Raw genomic sequence first — 19,026 nt, 5'->3', positions numbered from 1 at the left:
GTTGTCAAAAATACACTACAAAACTACCTGTGAAACAGAGAAATATTTTAAGAAGTTTTACATAAATAGTATCTCTTCATTAAGATGCTGTCTATGTGTTTCCTAGTCTCATCATAAATAATATTCTCCTAATACTTTTTAATCTGTAACATAGAAACTGTTCAAAATTCCACTGGTATATTTTTAAATGGGAACTATAATGAAAAGCTTTTTCAATTAGTTTTGAGTTAGAAAAATTCCAGCTGTTCTGAGAACACAAAATTCTTCTATTATTTCCCTTTTTTATCCTGTTGTGTCCTAAACTTGTGTTCTCCCAGCACCATTAGGCTACTCTAATCCACTGGAAGCTAATTTGTTCTTTAGTGTCTGTGAGAAATATGTTGCAAGCTGGGAAAACAGCAGCTTTGACTATGGAGCTCTGACCACCTCTCCCTGCATCACAATGAAGGGAAGCTCAGGCAGCAGCCAGTTCCTTTTGCTGGTCTGCAGCCACCAAACAATGAAGGCTCTGTCAGAGACAGTAGATTAGGGCTTACAGGAGAAAATAGGAGCTGGAAAGAGAGAGAGTACTGCAGAGAGGCAGAAAGTTCTTTATATAGGCCACTTGGCATTTTGGACAGCATTTTTCTGGTAAAATAGCCCTTGTGAATTGTATGTATTTCACCAGATTTTTATATTGAATATTTTGAGTGAAACCTGGCTTGATATCCTGTAGCTGAAGCTACGGATTTTCTGTTAGCAAACTGAGCCCTGCTATCTATCTCACTAATGAAAAACTTCAAAATACATTATTCTTGGTATCTATCCTTTCAGCTTCAGTACACACTTGATCTACCACTCTAGCTATGGATATTCATATACTGGCAGATAGAAATCTTGCAGCTCTGCATACAAAAAATCATCCTCTGTGTTTCCATTGAAGGTTCCACACAGGCCCACAGTGTCGTCCTTCCACCGTTCATCCACTTGAAGGTAAAGCCTCAGTCCTTGTCTGTCATAGAGGATCTGTAATCCAATCTGTGTCTTTACTTGCAGAAATACAGAGGAAAGTTTCCGTATTTCAAATAACTCTGGGGAGTAAAAACAGAGCTTGTTGAAAGGCAAAGGAAACCTGCTGGAAATTTATGTTTTGTTTCCTGCTATTTTCACTGGTGTTGGTTGATATCACTTTTTTGTAAGGTTTTTTCCTATTAAGGCTCTATTTTCCTCTAAACATGATTCTCATTAAAGGTTATATGGATTCAATCTTTATGAACAAAACAAAAAAGTTGTGAGACTCACCACACTTTTTAAAATGCATTGAGAGTTCACTGAAATATCCACAGAGGTAAACTAAATTAAATCAATGTAAAAATACAAACGTTGCAGACCATTTTTTGTAGACAAACTCATCCTAAAACCAGGAACATAATTCCTACGTTAAAACCTCTTTTGTGAAATTCCCAAAGAGCCAAGGCCTTGCAGACATCAAATGTACTAATTATTTGCATATAAAACTCTCATTAAAGGCAACACTACACCTCACATTCAAATATTCCTATGCAGAATGCTAGACACCTTCACACCTTCAGGACAGAGAGATTTAAAAAACTCAAAGCAAAAACAAACAAAATAAATTTTTGGTCTGAAAATCTGTAGCTCATCTCTATGGGCCAGTAGGGTTCTTTCTGCTTAAATTTATGTGAGTTGCTCACAAAAATGGAAGAATTAATTATTCTGTTCAAGAATCAGAGGAAAGAATTTCCCCTCAGGCAAGAAATAAAAAGCCTTGGAAATGTGAAGGATGGCGTTTGGACGTGTTATAATAAACAAAACCTTAAAGAAAACTAGCCTGATGCAGCCACTGCACAACTCCTACCATTAGAGTAAAAACTACATCAAGAGTTAATTTGTAAAGCATTTCATATGAAATAACAACGTTGGCACTAAACTATGTCTTTTAACTTCAGTATGTTAGCAATGTTGACAGCGTCACAACACACATAAATGTCATTGAAACATCACTCTAGTGTTTGATAAGAGTTACATGCTTATGTATTACTCCTTACCATCTGCATAAGGGAGGTTAATTTTGTACTGGTCATAGATCAAAACATCTCCTGAATGAGTCAGAGTCACTTGCCTCTTGGGGTCCTGCTTAAGAATAAGGCTGACAGATTGGATACATGATCCATCCTGGTTCTGCAAGTGAGAGCAAAGCAAACAAGAAAAGTTATACGTAGTGGGGATTGAAAATTTTAAGATATACCCCCTGCTTCTTAGCAGAGTGCACCTATGAAACATGCAGCTTTGCAGCTAAGAAAAATCAGTATTTTGAACGATTTTCCACATGTGTTTAATAATAGCATTTAACCTTCTATGCAAATGCAGGGTAGAAGTGGGATTTGGAAAGAGAAATTTGAACAATTCTCACACAGCTTAGTACCAAGACACACAATTCATGAGACACCCTGATTAAAGACCCGCTGAGGCCGAACTGACGCTCACTAACAATGCTGCACTATCTACAGAGCAGTGCACCAAACTCCAGATTTATACTTCAATGTGTTCTGATGTAACAGGTTCTTTTAAAGCATATTTTAAGATATAAGATTCTTTCAAAGGCAAACATTAATGAAAGACAGAAATGTCTTAAGAATCATTATTTAAAACAGCACTTAAGTTCATTATTTTTGAGGGGAGTTGTAGAGTAGAGCATGTTCATAAGCTCTGTGGATGAATACTGATATAAGAAAGGCAACATCATGCCAGCATATATCACAACATCCACTTGACCCAGCTTGCTTGTTGCTGCTACTATTGCTTATTCTTATTTGTTTTTCACTTCTCCAAGACAAAATGTCACATAGGAAAACACATGAGTAGGAATACTGCATTGCAGTCTGGATGAAACATTATTAACAAAAAAATAAAAAAATCCTAGACCGATCCTATTTACTTTTCTTACACCCACAGTCTTCAGCGAAACTCAATTCTACAAGAAATGCACCTCTATTAAGTAACATGGAAACAAGTCAGTTACAACAAGTTTTCAGGACAGGACTTCCACTTTCCAGAGTAACTCAGGTACTTCAGCTTCCAATGTTATTATGGAAAGAATTCTTTTTAAAGCAAGTCTATTAATTAGAATAGATTAACAGATTTTTCTTAACAGGATGAATTTGATCACTATTCAATTTTTTAAGTAGAGGAATGTTCCACCAAAGAGAATCAGGCACAAAGGTAGATCAGCAGATGACTTCAACTTCCCCATGTCAGCACAGACCTTGCTACATGCTAAAAGATGAGAAACCTCAGTCTACATTTTACTCTCTCATTGCTCTAGAAGGAAATTAGGTTTCTGACCACCTACTACGTGCAAATCCCTTTACCATAGCTTGAGACACCAACTTTTTACACTGGCTAAGTGTGGCTGGATAAAATTAAGAGACTGCCCATTCCCTGCCATCTACAGATGAAAAGGAGAAGCACTCAACTCCTGTTTCTTCTGTTCAGCCTCCTTTACTTCAAGTCCTTGTAACCATTTAACAGCTTTTCCAGAACAACGTAATTTGTTCATTTTACTCTCATCTCGATTATGCATCTTTAATGTCTCAATGTCACAACAAAACTATCTCCCTTATCAACACCATTTTGAGCACAAATTCAAAAAAGTCTTATATATCAGAACATACACAGACATGTCTGAAATCACTTGGTCAAAAAGCAGTCTAGGCTTCCTTGCAGAAAATCCCACATTGATTGGATCTGGACATGTGCTGCAGCAGAGGAATAACCACCGGAGCTGTTGGAGGCTGCATTCTTCAGCCTCACTGCCTCCAGTGAAGGCATGGATAATGATGAAACAGTAAAGTTTTAAGCATCTTCAGTGCTGAAAAAGGCACTGAAAAAATATAGTCAAGATAACTTTTGGACAGTTGCACAAACATCAGAATTATGTAATGAATAGCATCATTCATGGTGTAAAAGAGACCAGAATGCTCAGCTCAAATATTTACATTTTATTCAACTCTTTCTGACTTTTTCACTGCTAATACAGGGCAAGTGCTGTCCTGCTTGTTGAAAACCATTCTTAGAGCTGCAAGGATCTCTGGACAGTACCATGAGGCTCTGACAGATGCTGAACTAGCTGCAGAGCAGGTCATGTGTCAGCTCTTCTAACACCATGGACACAAGTACACAGAGCGGTGTGTGAAGATAAAGAACTACATGCAGAATTTCCCTGTCTCTAGATAATAATGCAACAGGTATCTTACACCAGCAGATGAAATGATAAAATGAAACTTGAAAATAGGAAATCATAAAAATAACTGGAGATATTTCATCAGCTCAACCAGCTCTCCTGGACACTGAAGACAGACGTCTGCCTTCTGAAGCCATGTCCTTGTAGCTTACTTTGCTGTCTTGCCTCTTTACTAAGAAATTAGGTTTATGTCCATTTCATTCAGCAATAATGGCTACATATTGACAATACTGTATGTCTTTTAAAAAGCTGAAAATAAAAATATGGCAGGTGGCATAAAGAGCAGAGGAGAACCAAGAAATCAATCCTCCATAGTATATGTACACAGTATTGACAAAAGCTTTATTATTCCTTCAGGCTTAAACTGAAGGAGAAATTCTGCCTGACAATTGTTCTCTGTTCCAATAGACTGTTTCATTCACAGCACTGCCCCTGCCAGCTTTTGGCAGGTGTTTTCACAGGAATGGCCATTTCTCTCACTAGACACTTTAAAAAAATCTATACTCAGAAGACCTTCTCATCATAAAAACTACACAGCCAGTGAGCCTGTCACCTGAAACTCAGATAAAGTTAAGCTGTGCTGATCATTTGACTGGTTCTCCTTCCAGAAAGTGCTTAAACAAAATTTCACATCGTTTTGAAATAACTTGTTGCCTGATGACTGTTTATGTCACCAACTCTAAGGCTCAGGATGACTGGATTCTTTGTGATTCAAAAAGCTAAAATCTCCCCAGGTATTTTCTTTCCAAATTTTCTAGTCTGCCTGAATGAGATGGGAGTGATAAGGCTGTTTTAAAGAAGCACATAAAATCTCAAACCATCAAGAAATATGAGACTCGACATTACAAATCTTTTAGCTTCCCATTTCAATCCATTAATTTTAATAAATAGGAAAAAAAGATAATGGAGGGTGCCTGGGGAACTGAAAAGCAGCTCTTTTGCCAAGTGGTACCAGCTGGTTGATAATTAGACACTTGAATAGCTGCACTGAAGCCCCACATTCTTGCATTATAGTACAAAAACTCTTCTCACTACCCCCTTACCACCTGTATACTGACAATTAAATTAGCAGCACGTAGCCCTAGGACATATCCTATAATCTTCTGATTACCCACCTGATTGTTAATATACAGAACACTTTACTCAGACCTCCATAAAATCTCTACTTGTTAGGGACTGCCCAGGTGACCTTTGTTAAAAGCTAGGTGAAGCACAAAGCCCCACATGCAGTAAAAGCCAAGAGAATCTGGGGTTTTTTTCACCTACAAACCACCTGGACACAGACACATTAAGCAAAGTCACTAAGGCTGATGAAGAATGCAAGAGTAACTGAAAGGCACTTTGCAATCTCACCAGCAAGGCAGAAAGCCAACTAGTTTGGTTCTCACTTTCCCCAACAAAAATTAACCACAGCAGCTAAACCAAAAAGCACAATTCTATCTGTTCTGTACACAGAGAGAAGTGCTCCTAACACAAGGGAACAAGGCACACGCACATACTCTACCCATTACCACAGCAGATATTTGCTCTATTTATTGATGGGCTTTTCAACAGGTCAGGCTGCAAGGTACCTCTTGCTGTGAGCTTCTGCAGGAAGTCATTGTGGCCTCAACTCCCCTTTGATAAAAAAAGCTGTGTAGACAGTTTCTTTGGGGATTTCTTTTGCTCTTCCTCCATGATATAGCCCAGCTATACTATACACAACCACCTTTCTCAAGCTTCTTGAACCTTGCAAAATTCTGAGGCTGACACTGACTGAATAGATGCATGCCTATGCTTACGTTTTGCTCACAGCTATTCTTTTTATTTTTTTTCTCATTGAGATGATACTAATTTTATCAATTCCTCAGGATTCCAAGTTTAGTACAGAAATTAAACCAAGCTAACTACATCTTGAAACAACCTCAACCTTCCTACAAATTGGAAATACTAGCAGGATCACAAGAATAATGCACATAGAGGTTAAAGCCTAGAAGTTTTTAAAACATGCATGTCCTTGCCAACATTTCATTTCCCAGCCCTCACTGTAACACCTCTATCTCAAAGAGCAAAAGGCTGTTAGAATGTTATACAACAATTTTATTTGCTACCCAGGAATTCACTTTTTCAATAGTGGGAACTTCTAGCCCCATCACATATCTCACCTGGTATTCTGATACAATTCTCCTAGGAACCATAGAAGAGGCATTTATTTGTGGATCATCAAGTTTTAAAATATATTTGGCCTCCATCCAGTTAAGCTATCTTTCTTACCTCCCAACTTCTACCACTGAGATGAGGGGACTCAGTCTCCTATCTCTTACCTGGATTGCAAATAAATAATTTCTACTACAATAAACTTGTCACCGCAACTCTATTCTAACTTTCTACTTAAGTCTTTTCTGTCATCCATAAAAGTGGCAAAAATAGAAAATGACTACTGAAGTACACCTTTAGAAAGTGTAGCATGACAACTCATATAACTAATTCATTTCCCCTAGGAAATCTCAAGTGCATGAACAATAGAAGCTGCAAGGAGTGATTTCAATCATTAATGTAAAATGACTTTTAGCATCATACATTTATTTAGAACACAAAAGAAAACTAATGTAGCTACCTCCACAGAAGTACAAAGCAATGGCACTAAATCAGATTTTATGTGAATTATGTAATAATGTGGGCCTAACATATATAGATGGTCTAGAATTACATCAAAGTCATATTTAAGACTATATATGCTTCAAATGCCTTACAGTTGCTTCTAAATAAAAATTATTACAGAAGACCATTGGAGACAGAACATAAGTCTGGCCAAGATACAAACACCTTCTCCTGCTGCAAGTCCAGCAGCTTGGTAATCATGACTTTAATATAAATGTGGGCCAAATCCTGCCCTTAGCATGCACATTTAGAAATCAGTGAGAAAAGCCTGATTCCAGAAGACAGCTAAGCTCAGTAACCTGCACGTCCCATGCCAAGTATGTATTTTCAAGATTCATTCTATCTTGACATAACTTCCTGAAAATTATAAGCCCTATTAAGACTGAGAAAAAAAAATGAAACTCTGTAGTCAAAAACCTTGCCAGTGTTCCATACCTCACACATAGTTTTATAATACACGCTCAGAAATGCACATACAAAATAAAGGAAAGAATGGGTCTTGGACATAAGGCAGACAAAATATTTAGTGATGCCTGTGCACAGCATGACAAACTTCGAAATATAAAATAGGATCACCCTTAGAATCACCTTTAATAGCACCCTTACTATCAGCTATACACATGCGCAGGCTTGGAGCTTGCTTTTCTTCTTACATGCTTTTTTTCCCTCTCAATTAACAAACCCTTCAGGATATAAATGTTACAAGAAGGCTGCAAGTCCTACCTGTCCACAAGGAGCATTTTGCAAGGATATGGTGAACATTCCAGATGTGCGGCTCTTTGCCAGAATATACTGACAGGTGGCTTGGAAAGTGTATTTGCGCCCATCAAAGGTCATGAAGTGAGTGTCTCCTGAAACTGAGCATTCAGCTGAAAAACATAAGAAATAATGTAAATATGTCATAAAGACAGCCTACTCTCCACAGCTATTACTGCAGTAGAGCTCATATACTTTGATACATTCTATAACTTATAAAGTTGCGTTTATATCACAACCAGGTATTAGGAACACAGGAACTGATACTTTTCCTTGCTTTTGTCATGGAGCTCCTAGCTGATGCCAGGCCAGGATACCTGAACAGCTCCTCCCCAGGAGGAGGCAATAATATCTGTCATCCTTGTATTATGGGTATTTGATTTGTGGCTCTTAAAATTGATTTTCAGAAACATTAACACATTTACCTGATAAGCCAGGCCACTTTAATATTTAATCTTCTGAGTGTGCAGATTGAAATAAAAATGCAAATCACACAATGAAATGTCATACTAACATCTAAAAGTAGTATTTACTGAAGTAAGAATTATCAAACAGTTAAGTATTTGAGACTTTCACCTACCTGGACATGTAAAATTTGTACAGATCCACTTCCCTCCAATGCAGGTACTGAAATCAGAACAAAGATTTCATATTTTATTCTGTGAATTATACACAGCTGCGCCTCAGTTGTTCTTCCTGGATTCTTTCTCTATGGAATGAGCACCAAGTGACTTGAGTCTTACGAAAGGTTACAACAGAGTCTGTACAACACTGTCTTTAGAATGGCTGGAAGCCTGTCGTGAGGACATGATCGTGTGACATTTCATCCATGCATCCAGTGTCACTATCATTTCTTTTCAGCTCCTTAATAACCATTAGAAAATCTAAGGATTAATAACGCTGAGGAGAATAAACACAAGCAATTTGAATCTTACTACTTTTAAAGACAAGAATTGGTGGGAAGGGAAAAATGTTGCACATCTGCAAACTCATCCATTTTCTTCAGCTAAGGTGATCCAATAAAAGGCACTCTCTCTTCCTACAAATTTTTATTTCCAATTTATAAAATTAATTTAGAAATTCCAAAGCAGCAGCTTAATGTCACAATTACATTAGGCTCTTTATGTCCAAGTGAAACAGTAAAAGCAGGAGATAAAGTCAGCATAGTTCTCCTGTTAAGATTTTGAATTCTAGATTTTTATTTTTAAGGGAGAGTTTAAAGTGAAAAAAAGCACTAAATATTACAGCATTCTCTGCAGTATTTGTCATTTTCTCTTCTTCCACATTAATAGCTTAATCATTTATCTATTCCTTAATTGCAAAATGTATACAGAGTAACAACTTTTTATGTAGGAACAGTGAGTATTTATCAAGTTTATCTAATTTCTATCTGAAATAGGCCTTGAAGAAACTGTTTCTTATGATCAATAAAGGATTTGGTTCACAGTGTAGTAAGAAAAATTACTCACCAGTTATTACATTCTTCATAAACCACAGAACCCATTTCAAAAAAACTTCCATGGTAGTCACAAGGACAGTCCATAGGCTTGACACACAATTCATTTTCATAAATTAAGCCTAGAAGAAATAAAAAAACAAGAAAAAAAGTGGCATGTTCATGACAATGGCTGAGAGAGAACTAACAATTATATCCAAGAACACCAATGTTCTTGGATTTATTATCATACATAAATGGTCATTTATGTATGATAATAAATCTCTACTCTATTTGCTAGTCATTTTCACCAAAAGAAGTGCATTTTAACTATATTAAATAAATTATATTATAGGGATCAACTCACTAAATTTCTTGAGACGCAGTAAGCATAGTGCAAGTAACAAATATTTAATTACTGGGTAAGAGGGAGAGGAAACCACACACACAAAATAACAAAACCAAACATAGAAGCCAGGCTGCTTTGAGTACCTTTGGCTTATTTTTTAACACATTTACAAATCTTTGCCTCTATGGTCCTCATTTTACTGGTTTGTAGGGGGTTTTTGCCTTTTTTTTTTTCCTTATTACTATAATTATTATTATACTTTTCTGACCAGAGGACCAGAATTAAAAAAGGCCTTACCAAACCATAAAAAGCATAACTTATGACAAGTATGATTAAACTTACAAATAATCAGAGTATATATAAGAGGCAAGACTTGAAGATCCATGGCATAACTTTCTCTGTCCTCTTTTAGACAGAATTCTGTACTCAACAGAAGCCAATAACTAGGGGAAAGCTCGATATCAAATCTATTTTGGTGATGAAGGCAAAGTTTTGCTACAGATCACACTGCTAAATACCTCACTTGCCAGACTCATACAACAGTCTACAAATCTCACTACCAAAACCTGTTTCTGACCATGGGAATGAGTTTTATTTATTACATGGTTTTGAGCTTTTCTAAGCACCCTAGCTAGGAAAAAAACATACGACAAAAAAACCCGAAACTACCAAAATAATTCTCCACCAACAAAAACCAATCAGCAACCACCACAATCACGAGGATCCCTGCCCTGCAACAACAGAGCAAACCCTGTTTTTCACTGAAATTGTGTAGCTAGAATGTGGATCTGAGCTGAAACCTATTCCTACCTTTTATAGGAAGGAAAAGGCTCTTGTCAGTAAGGAAAACAGGGTTAGATACCCACGCTGCTGGCAATCAATTGATAAAGAGCTCCTGATTTTAATCTAGACAGGTCATAGAGGGATGTAAACTTGGGGAGAAACAATCTGAATGTTGTGTGGAATCAGGTATGTATCTGAGAAGCCAAACTCACCCTCTGGGCAGTAGCAGCCATCAATGCAGTGAAGCTCACTGCCAATGCACTGTGAGTGCTGGTGACACGAAACGGGGCAGCAGTTGATGCATTCACTGTAGGTCAAGGGGTCAGCACAGGTAATGACTGAAATACAGAAACAAAAATGAAAAGGTGTGGAGCTACTGTCACAGGGCTTACATGGACTGCACATTGCTTCTTTCAGGTGTGCATTTTCTGGCATGTCAGTTCTCTATCTGTTCTCTAGAAAAACGTTGTGTAAAACAATGGCTTCCCTAACACACACAGAACTCATACCTATTTACATATTCTCATTCTCTCCATTAAAGGTGCATTAAGAAGGAATAATCTTAAATTGTACTTTCTCACAGAGCTATTTAGATTCTCACATCATCATCAGAAGCAGTCAGGATACCCATTAACAGAGATTTTTTGTAACCACAGTGGAAAGCCTCTGTCATGGATGACAAAGCAGTTTTGGTCCTGTGTTCCAGGCAGGTGAACAAATTAGATAACCTCTTTCAAACTTACATTATGTGACTTGCAAGATGAAGTCTTATGCAAGTCCAAAAGTGCAATTTAAGTTTATTTTTAACACTTGTGACACACATTTTACATATCACAAAGCCATGAATACTTTGGCAATATTTGAAAGAGTAGCTCTGTGAAAATAAAAATGGTTAATCACCTTAAAGAAACACACTGTAATAAGCTTAGTGCTTTAAATAAATTCAGTATAAATTGCACATATTAAAGAGAAAATCTACTGCATTTACGTAGCCATGAAGTAAGCTTGACTCAATAGCTTCATTAAGAATTATATGAGTCCAAAACTGGAGAAAAGCAAAGAAGTAAAACTATGAAGGGCACCCTTTTCAAAATACAAGGGCCAAGCAGTATTTCCAAGTACAAGAGCATGGGCATTACCACACTGCTGGAAGTGCACACGCCATCCATGGAGTGGCTTTCCTGCTTGGGCACATGCTCTGGCGTACTCAGTGAGCGCTCGACACCAAGTTGCATCATCAGCTGCTGACCTTACACAAATAAAAGGTGAGATATTATTTTGTACCTCTATTCAAACACACACTCATAACCCCATGAATGCTCCTGTATTGAATTCAACCACGCTGTTTGAATCTACTTTAACAATGTTCTAGAGTTCTGTGCTGTTGGACTAGGTTAAAAGTCTTAAAAGGATAAAAACTTTCTGCCACCCGTGCAAAGAGGTCATCAATATAAGTATCAATATATTTGAGACCTGATACTATTTTTCTGAATAAATCCACAAAAGCCAGAAATGCAGCAATATAAGGAGACTTCAATAAAGGTCTTGATTTTTACAGAGGGAATAACATCCTACAGAAAACTCACAAGAAGGAAGTATAAAATTTCTGCCTGTGAGCCACCAGGGTACAAGAAATGGAAATTATCTTCTGACCTGCCTTAATTTTTTTTTTTTTAATTTAGCTAGTCAAAACTGCTCAGACCAGGAGTATAGCAGGTTTGAAATGTTAGCACAAGTTCAACTGGTTATCAAATTCCTCTTTCCAGTATTACTAGTATTACCATACAGATTGCAGAAGCCAAACTGACCATTATGACTTTTCATTATAGTAAGGCTTTAGAATGGCAGAAAGCACCTAAGGATGTTGCATGCTCAGAATCAAAAGAGAAGACATATTCAAGGGAGACAGACTAACACAACTGGAAAATATCTGGGCCTGACTTCAGTCATTCTTATAACAAACAAGAACAACTCCAGAGCATTCCACAGCAGTAAAACTAGAACGAGTGAGAAAAGCAAGATAACAGTAACAATGTTAGATAAAATCTTACATGCAGAGAAAGTCACAAATCAGTTCATTTAACATTTATAATTCATTCTTATGACAGAAGGGCCATGGGTTTTTTATAATAGCTTTGGATTTAGCCAAAAACATTCACTTACATGCAGAGATCATTTGTGCAGCTTGCCATAAAAGAAAGAGGACTCACATACTCATGACATTGTTTAAATGGGGGATGTAACAGGATATTACACAGAGCATATGCCCTCTGAAATGAAAGAGACAGCTGTTGTAATGAGGTTTTCAAAAATAAACATAAGCAGAATAAAAGAGAATGCTGTGGAAAATCAGAACAGACATCTGTCTGTGTCTAGGAATCACTTTCCCCTCACCAAATAGAAGCAGTGTTTAGCAACACATTGCTCTCCATGCCAGAGCTTGCGTAACATAGAATCCTTTATCCAAGGTCATACCAGTGGTAGTAAAACATATCCCTTCCCCAAAAAGAACACAGATAATTTTGCAACTAAACCAAGATGACCTGAAAAAAGCCTTCAATTTAATTAAATTACACAGTAAAAGGCAAAAGAAATAAACCATAGCTGGCACCAGCTTTAGTTTCAAAGCACTTTAATTTATGGGTTATACCCCAAAAATACTAATTAAAAGGAAAAATTACTTCAATGTCATGGAAAGAAGCAAGAATAATTCTCTTTTTAAACACTGGCAAATGAACTGTCTGGTCTTGCTTCCCTGCTTCTTTTTATCCTCCCTAAGGAAAGGAATGGCTACTAGTTCTTGAACACTCTGCTATTTTACAACTTGTCACTCATTCAGCTTCATAGTCAAACATTTCTATTGGCTGCTATGCAGACAGTATAATATTAGAAAAGATCCAGAAATAAATTTGGAAGACAAGAGGGGTGGTAGGGCAGGGGGAGGAAGTGATGAGAGGACAAGCGAAGATCTGATACGGTAAACATTTTAATTAACCTCTCCCAAAAAAAGGTGCAAACATTTCAAGTCTCCTTCAAAGCATTAAAAAGTTGTCAAATTATTTTTGAAAATTTAAATTAAGTCAAATTCTTGCTCCAATTAGAGTCACCAGCTATGGCAATAATCCTTTTGTGCTGATCCAAACCTGCAGAGATTCATGGCTTTGCGTCAGGCACGGCGGTTCACTGAGAAGAGATTTATCCCAGTCAGGTGTTCCTTGTGGAGGATTTTCCTGCCAGCTCTCTACAAATTCTGTTACATCATCTGTCAGTTTTCCTAGACAAGACACACAGAGTCACACAGCGACTTCGAAGAACAACAGTGCTTCTATAGGAATTCCCAAGGAAACGTTTCAACAACCAGAGCACATCAGGAAGAGAACACCTGACCCTTCCTACTACTAGATGAATCAGCTGAAATCAATCTGGTCCTTTCAAGAAGCAAAAATTACTTTTAGAAGGAACTACAGAAATGGGCTTTTGGATGGCAGAAAGCAACTTACTGAGGCAATTGGGCAAGGAAGGGATTTAATGGAGAAAGACTGTGCCTGCCTTAGTCCATCAATGGAATAAAGAAAAAAACAGGTTTTAATAAAAGCTTAAATAAATTAATAAATAATACATAGATCTATCCTGCTACTTTATATGTAACTCCCAATAGGGAGTTTAAAACCTAAGAAAAATGAGGCATTCCTGGGTACAAAATGATTGTCTGAATTTGCTAAATAAGGATGTGACTTATTTAAGTAGAAAGGTCCATACTAGGCTTAAACCAACTAATTCATCATTATTATTATCCACCTTGGACAGCTGGTGACATTGATTACTGCTTGTATGACCCACAAATGCATATCTTGCCACATCTGTACTACTACTCTTCCCCAAGCGGATGAAGCTCATGCACAGTGAATTCACTCACTTGTGCTAGAAATGCAGCTTTAAGGGATGGAGACACTGAGAAAGGTGAGAAGAGAGAAAAGTCTCTGGGGAGATGACCCCCTGATCTTGGTATTAGTATAAACAACTTGATTTAGTGAGCAAAGTATCAGTGAGGGTAATGACTGTTAACAGGGCTGGTGCTTTCTGGAACTGAGTGGAATGCATGAACAGCAGAGGAAACCACATCCACTCTGAGCTTTGAAGTAGTGCTATACAGAAATATCCTCAAGTTGAAGAGGAGGAGCCAACAGTTAAACAGCCCAAAACAATGATTTCTCAAAGTTTTTATGGCCTCACTCGAGATTCTTGGCAGGGGACCTGATCTTTTACCCCTGTTGCTTTTTTTTTTTTACTCATTTTATAGATGTCTTCACTCACTATTTACTGAAAACCAAGCTTTCTGGAAGTGTCTGAAGTTGACAGATCACTGATTACTTCTGAAAGCATTAACACATATGAAATGCCAGATCAAACAGGAGTTGACAGTTTTCATTAATTTGATTTACTAATTATTGATTAATTTCCAATAGCGATATGCTTCCACAGGCCACAGAATTTCTAAAAGGGCAGTGAACATTTAAAAACAGATTTTACTTTCAGGTCCCAGGAAACTGAAATACAAATACCATTGTAGGTAATTCAGTAAGACAACTTTAAGATCTTCATCCCTAGAGCCCCACCTACATTGAAATTGGTCCTCTTCACTAAATATCATTACACATTTAATAATTAATAAAAAATTAATAATTTTAGTATTTCCTTATCATACTTTCCATTTCAAAAGTCTCCTATCTTAAATTCAATCGGCATTACAACTGAAAGCTAAGCACAGTAACATCTATTTCACCAGAAAAAAAACCAAAGCCCACCATATTACACAACAGGATATATCTTAAATACTCACCATAACTAGTTTCCAGATCATCCTGCAGAATAGCATTATTGTTGCCACACAGTCCATGGGTTTTGCCCAGGTATTCTGGTGCCATTTTGATGTACACTGCAGATGTACCATCCCAAGCCAGGGTAAAGGCATACTGGTGCCTGACCAGGAAATATCCAGCTAGTTTCTGGATGTGTAAGTTGCCAATAACATAAGGTAACTGTACTCTGGAATGACACACAGAACCAAAAATAACATTACGTTAGAAAATGGAACCATTAAAAATAATGACTTGCTGATGCCTTCCTCATACAACTGAAAATCCCTCATGTAAATATTGAGTAACTCCACTAAACCAAATGAATTTGCAAATAACAGCAAAAATAATGAACGCCAATGATTATATTTAATTCTATATACCACTAATTTAGGTTTCACCTTTCTCAGACACTACTCTGTAAATGGAGAGTAATCATTGCAGCTGTGGTCTGGATGCTTTTTCAGCCTACCAAGGAAAAAGTTTACATTTCTGCTATCAAAATGGTGCCATGATGTTAACTCCAGCATTAGAAACATGTCTGCAATTACCCAAATCCTTTATAGGTGACTTCACTGCTCATCTTTATCTGTTCATCTCCAGAAAAGAATAAACTAATGGACCTTTTGCAGGAATAAGGAGAAGAATGGCATTCAGGATCATTATTCACCTGCCAAATAAAATCAGAAAGTCAACATATTAATCAAATTCTTTGTAACAAACATGTAAAAGAACTAATATCCTCCCAAATCTACACTCAGAATGGGAACAAGAAGTTTGGTCCCCCTCTTGTGGAAAAAACTGAGCAGTGTTCTCATAGCCATGGTAATGGAGTGGTCTTTTCACAGCTATGAGTGAACAAAGCAGGCTTTGGAAGGACACACATCAGTATTATTCCAGCTGTTTACATTCTATGCTATGGCAACTGGTAGCCCACATCATGTTAAAATCACATCTAGATTACATTTTACAAACCCCTATTATCATCTCAAGTTATTTTTAATCTTTTAAAATTACTACATTATTAGCATGTTCAACAGCAGTTCAAAAGAATGCAGAAGCACCATTCCCTACCTGTATGGAAAAGCTCTGCTCATCTAATTCAGCGTGTCTCACAAGGGCATATGTGGATTTCCCAGAAAAGTAATAATAGAGTCCATCAAAAGTTTCAAAATTATATTGGCCCCATGTCCTGCATATATGATCTCTTTCAGCACCTGTGTTATACACTACCAAAAGGAGAGTCACTTGAGACACAGTGCAGGTTTTTTGACACAAACAGGAGTTGAGATGGGGCAGTGCACGTGACATGCTGAGAAATATAATGACATAAAAGAAAGGAGGGAGAAAATGCTACAGCATGAAGGGAACCTTTAGACAGAGAGTAGTCACTGTAGCTGTGGGAAACAAGTGCAATCCCAGAAACCCAGTCAGATTTCTCTCTTTACAGACCTGTCTGGCATCTTGGTCCTGTCGCATTAAATCGACTGCAATTGCACAGCTCTCCGTAGACACACTCACCTCCATTAAAACATGTAAGTGAATCTGAGTGGAACAAAACAAGGCATGTCAAAAAATAAATTCTGGTATTTTTCTTTCTTAAGACGCAGTTCTTTCACTGAATGTAACTCTGAGAATGACAGGAGTTGCTAACTTAACATTAAAGTGTCCTAGAGAACCTAACCAGCCCCACAAAAATGAAATAGTGTGAAAGCTTCAACTCAAGTTATACAGCCAGATTAATAAATCTATTGCACCTTTAGAGAAGCCAAATCAAAATGTCTGTGACATCTGTTAGTCTGACATGTTTTCAGTCCCCAAAGCAATGAAGAGAGGAAGAGAACAAGTACTGCACCACAAAGAAGCCCAGTGCCTACACCCACATACAGGAAACAACACCCTGTGGGTAAGCTCTGCCAGGATGAGAACAGGCTACCTTAAAATGAGTATCTTCTGATCCCAGCTGTGTATCTTTACCTGCCTGCATTTCATCTTACAGTTTCCAAGTACACCAACCACAAGCACTTTCCATAAACACACAGATCCCTGACTTGCAATGACAGGTTTGGGCTTTGGGGAGGAAGGTGATGGGTTTTGTTCAGTTGGGGTTTTTTTAGTTTCTCTTTTCCCTAAGAAGATCCCTATCAAAATATGACAGATGTGTTCATAGCCTGAAGAAAAATGCACACAAGCAGAAAGAAAGTTTCCTGTTCCTAAATTTAAACTTTGTGATTAAATGTTTTTTAAAAATTGTGATCCATTTACTTATTTTCCTACTATTTACTCCTATAAAGTTTAAATAAGGAGTTAAAATTTTAATAATTTACTATTACATAATCATAGTACTTTTTGTACTTTAGAATAAAAACTGAGATTGCTTTTGTTGCAGAAAGCTGGTAAGTTGCTCAGAAGAAACTGTTTAAGGAAGATACAAACTGAAGGCTCGGCCATCTTTTATCTTTACAAATACATCATTCTTGAAAAATAATCCTAGAATGGTTTCTGTTGGAAGGGACCTTAAAGATCATCTCATTCCAACCCCACTGGACCAAGTCTCTCAAAGCCCCATTCCACTTGAACACTTCCAAGGATGGGGAATCCACACTTCTATGAGCAACCTATTCTAGTGTCTCACCACCCTTATAGTAAACAATTTCTTATTAATATCTTATCTAAGTGTACTCCCTTTCAACTTCAAGCCATTACCATTTGCAATCACATTATAAATACTATAATTTATAATAATTACTAATTATTTGAAGATTTTCAAAATCTCCAAACAATTTTTGATTCTCTTGGTTTCAACAAGCAGTCTCCCACTCTACAAAAAAAAAAAAAATTAAAAAAAAAAAAAAAGGCAGGTTGACAATATAAAAGGCAGTGTCTCTTTGCCTGCTAGCCCTACTCTCCTGCTCCTGTCCCTGCCTGACCAGCTCTGGTCACTAAAAAATAATACAAGCACCATGCAGAAAGGTCCCTACTTACTCTGACTGAGCCAGCTCATTTACATGCTCACAGTGACCAATCTTGTCAATAATGCAAAAGCCTGTTCCTCTCGTCAAGAGAGGCAGACATTGATCTCTTTCATCTTGAGTGTTGTGAGACCTGTGTAACCAGAGCTCTGGTCTCTGTTCTTTGCTTCTCTAGGATTATGCCCTGTTGCCTGTCCAGTTACAATAATGTGCAATTAGGCTGCAAGTCATGTTCCTCTGAGCTGCAGAGGAAGTTAGCCCCCTTTTGATGTTTCAGGTCGAATGATTCCACTCTAAGCATGGCTCAGGTAACCTGCTCCAAGCTGTGTTTGTTCAGACTGTGCAAACAGTCAGCTGACCTGGGGACCCTTGCTGTCACTGTGAAGGGTCTCCCTGGCTCTCTTTTAGAGAGAAAGGGCGTTAGTCAAACCTGAAACAAATAAATCAAATGACTCAATCACGAGCATTTTCTTCTGTATGAAGATCCCGTCTGTCTGTGTGTGTATGATTCTAAGAAAACATGATAATCTCAGCTGTTGTATTTGTTTTTATCCCCTTTTGCATCATTTTTAAGTGTCTTTCCTTACACTGCATAGAACAGCAGTGTGTGCAAACATTAGTTATCCTTAAGCAGGTAATGAGGAAAGCAGCATTGTTTCAGATCAGATTTAGTGCTCCTACTACTGTAAATGTGGCCTCCTTTAAACATCCCATTCTACTCCATTAACACAGAAATACTTCCTAAAGTATTCAGAATAAATATCCTTTAACAAAGGGTTCATTCTAATCTTTGTCATTAAAGGAAAACGAGCTCTCCAAATAAGCTGACCCATATGACCACACCAAAATGTTATCTCTCCCCTAGAAACGTGAGAAACATTTTAATACTTGCAGAAAGGGAAAAGACATCAGGACTAACTAACTGAAAGTTAAAATTAGGAAAACTTATGGGAGAATATTTTGTCCTCCATTAACCTGAGACACCTATTAAA

General features: G+C 37.4%; 1 protein-coding gene across 1 annotated transcript in view; it reads right to left on the bottom strand.

Annotated features, from left to right (window-relative positions):
• Positions 1 to 19,026, bottom strand: part of OTOG (otogelin) — a 92,900-nt gene that overhangs the window by 67,038 nt on the left and 6,836 nt on the right. The window contains exons 5-17 of the mRNA XM_086895340.1: positions 16,515 to 16,607; positions 16,137 to 16,291; positions 15,614 to 15,732; positions 15,047 to 15,252; positions 13,350 to 13,480; positions 12,370 to 12,476; positions 11,346 to 11,455; positions 10,419 to 10,544; positions 9,109 to 9,217; positions 8,220 to 8,266; positions 7,607 to 7,752; positions 2,049 to 2,181; positions 893 to 1,070 (exon numbers count right to left, since the gene is read on the bottom strand). Coding sequence (XP_086751466.1) covers positions 893 to 1,070; positions 2,049 to 2,181; positions 7,607 to 7,752; positions 8,220 to 8,266; positions 9,109 to 9,217; positions 10,419 to 10,544; positions 11,346 to 11,455; positions 12,370 to 12,476; positions 13,350 to 13,480; positions 15,047 to 15,252; positions 15,614 to 15,732; positions 16,137 to 16,291; positions 16,515 to 16,607 — 1,660 coding nt within the window. The remainder of the gene's footprint in view (positions 1 to 892; positions 1,071 to 2,048; positions 2,182 to 7,606; positions 7,753 to 8,219; positions 8,267 to 9,108; positions 9,218 to 10,418; positions 10,545 to 11,345; positions 11,456 to 12,369; positions 12,477 to 13,349; positions 13,481 to 15,046; positions 15,253 to 15,613; positions 15,733 to 16,136; positions 16,292 to 16,514; positions 16,608 to 19,026) is intronic.

This window comes from Cyanistes caeruleus, chromosome 6, assembly GCF_971803275.1.
Source record: "Cyanistes caeruleus chromosome 6, bCyaCae1.hap1.1, whole genome shotgun sequence".
Classification (NCBI taxonomy): domain Eukaryota; kingdom Metazoa; phylum Chordata; class Aves; order Passeriformes; family Paridae; genus Cyanistes; species Cyanistes caeruleus.
The sequence above is the reverse complement of the archived record's forward strand: the minus strand, read 5'-3'. Positions and strand labels throughout refer to the sequence as shown.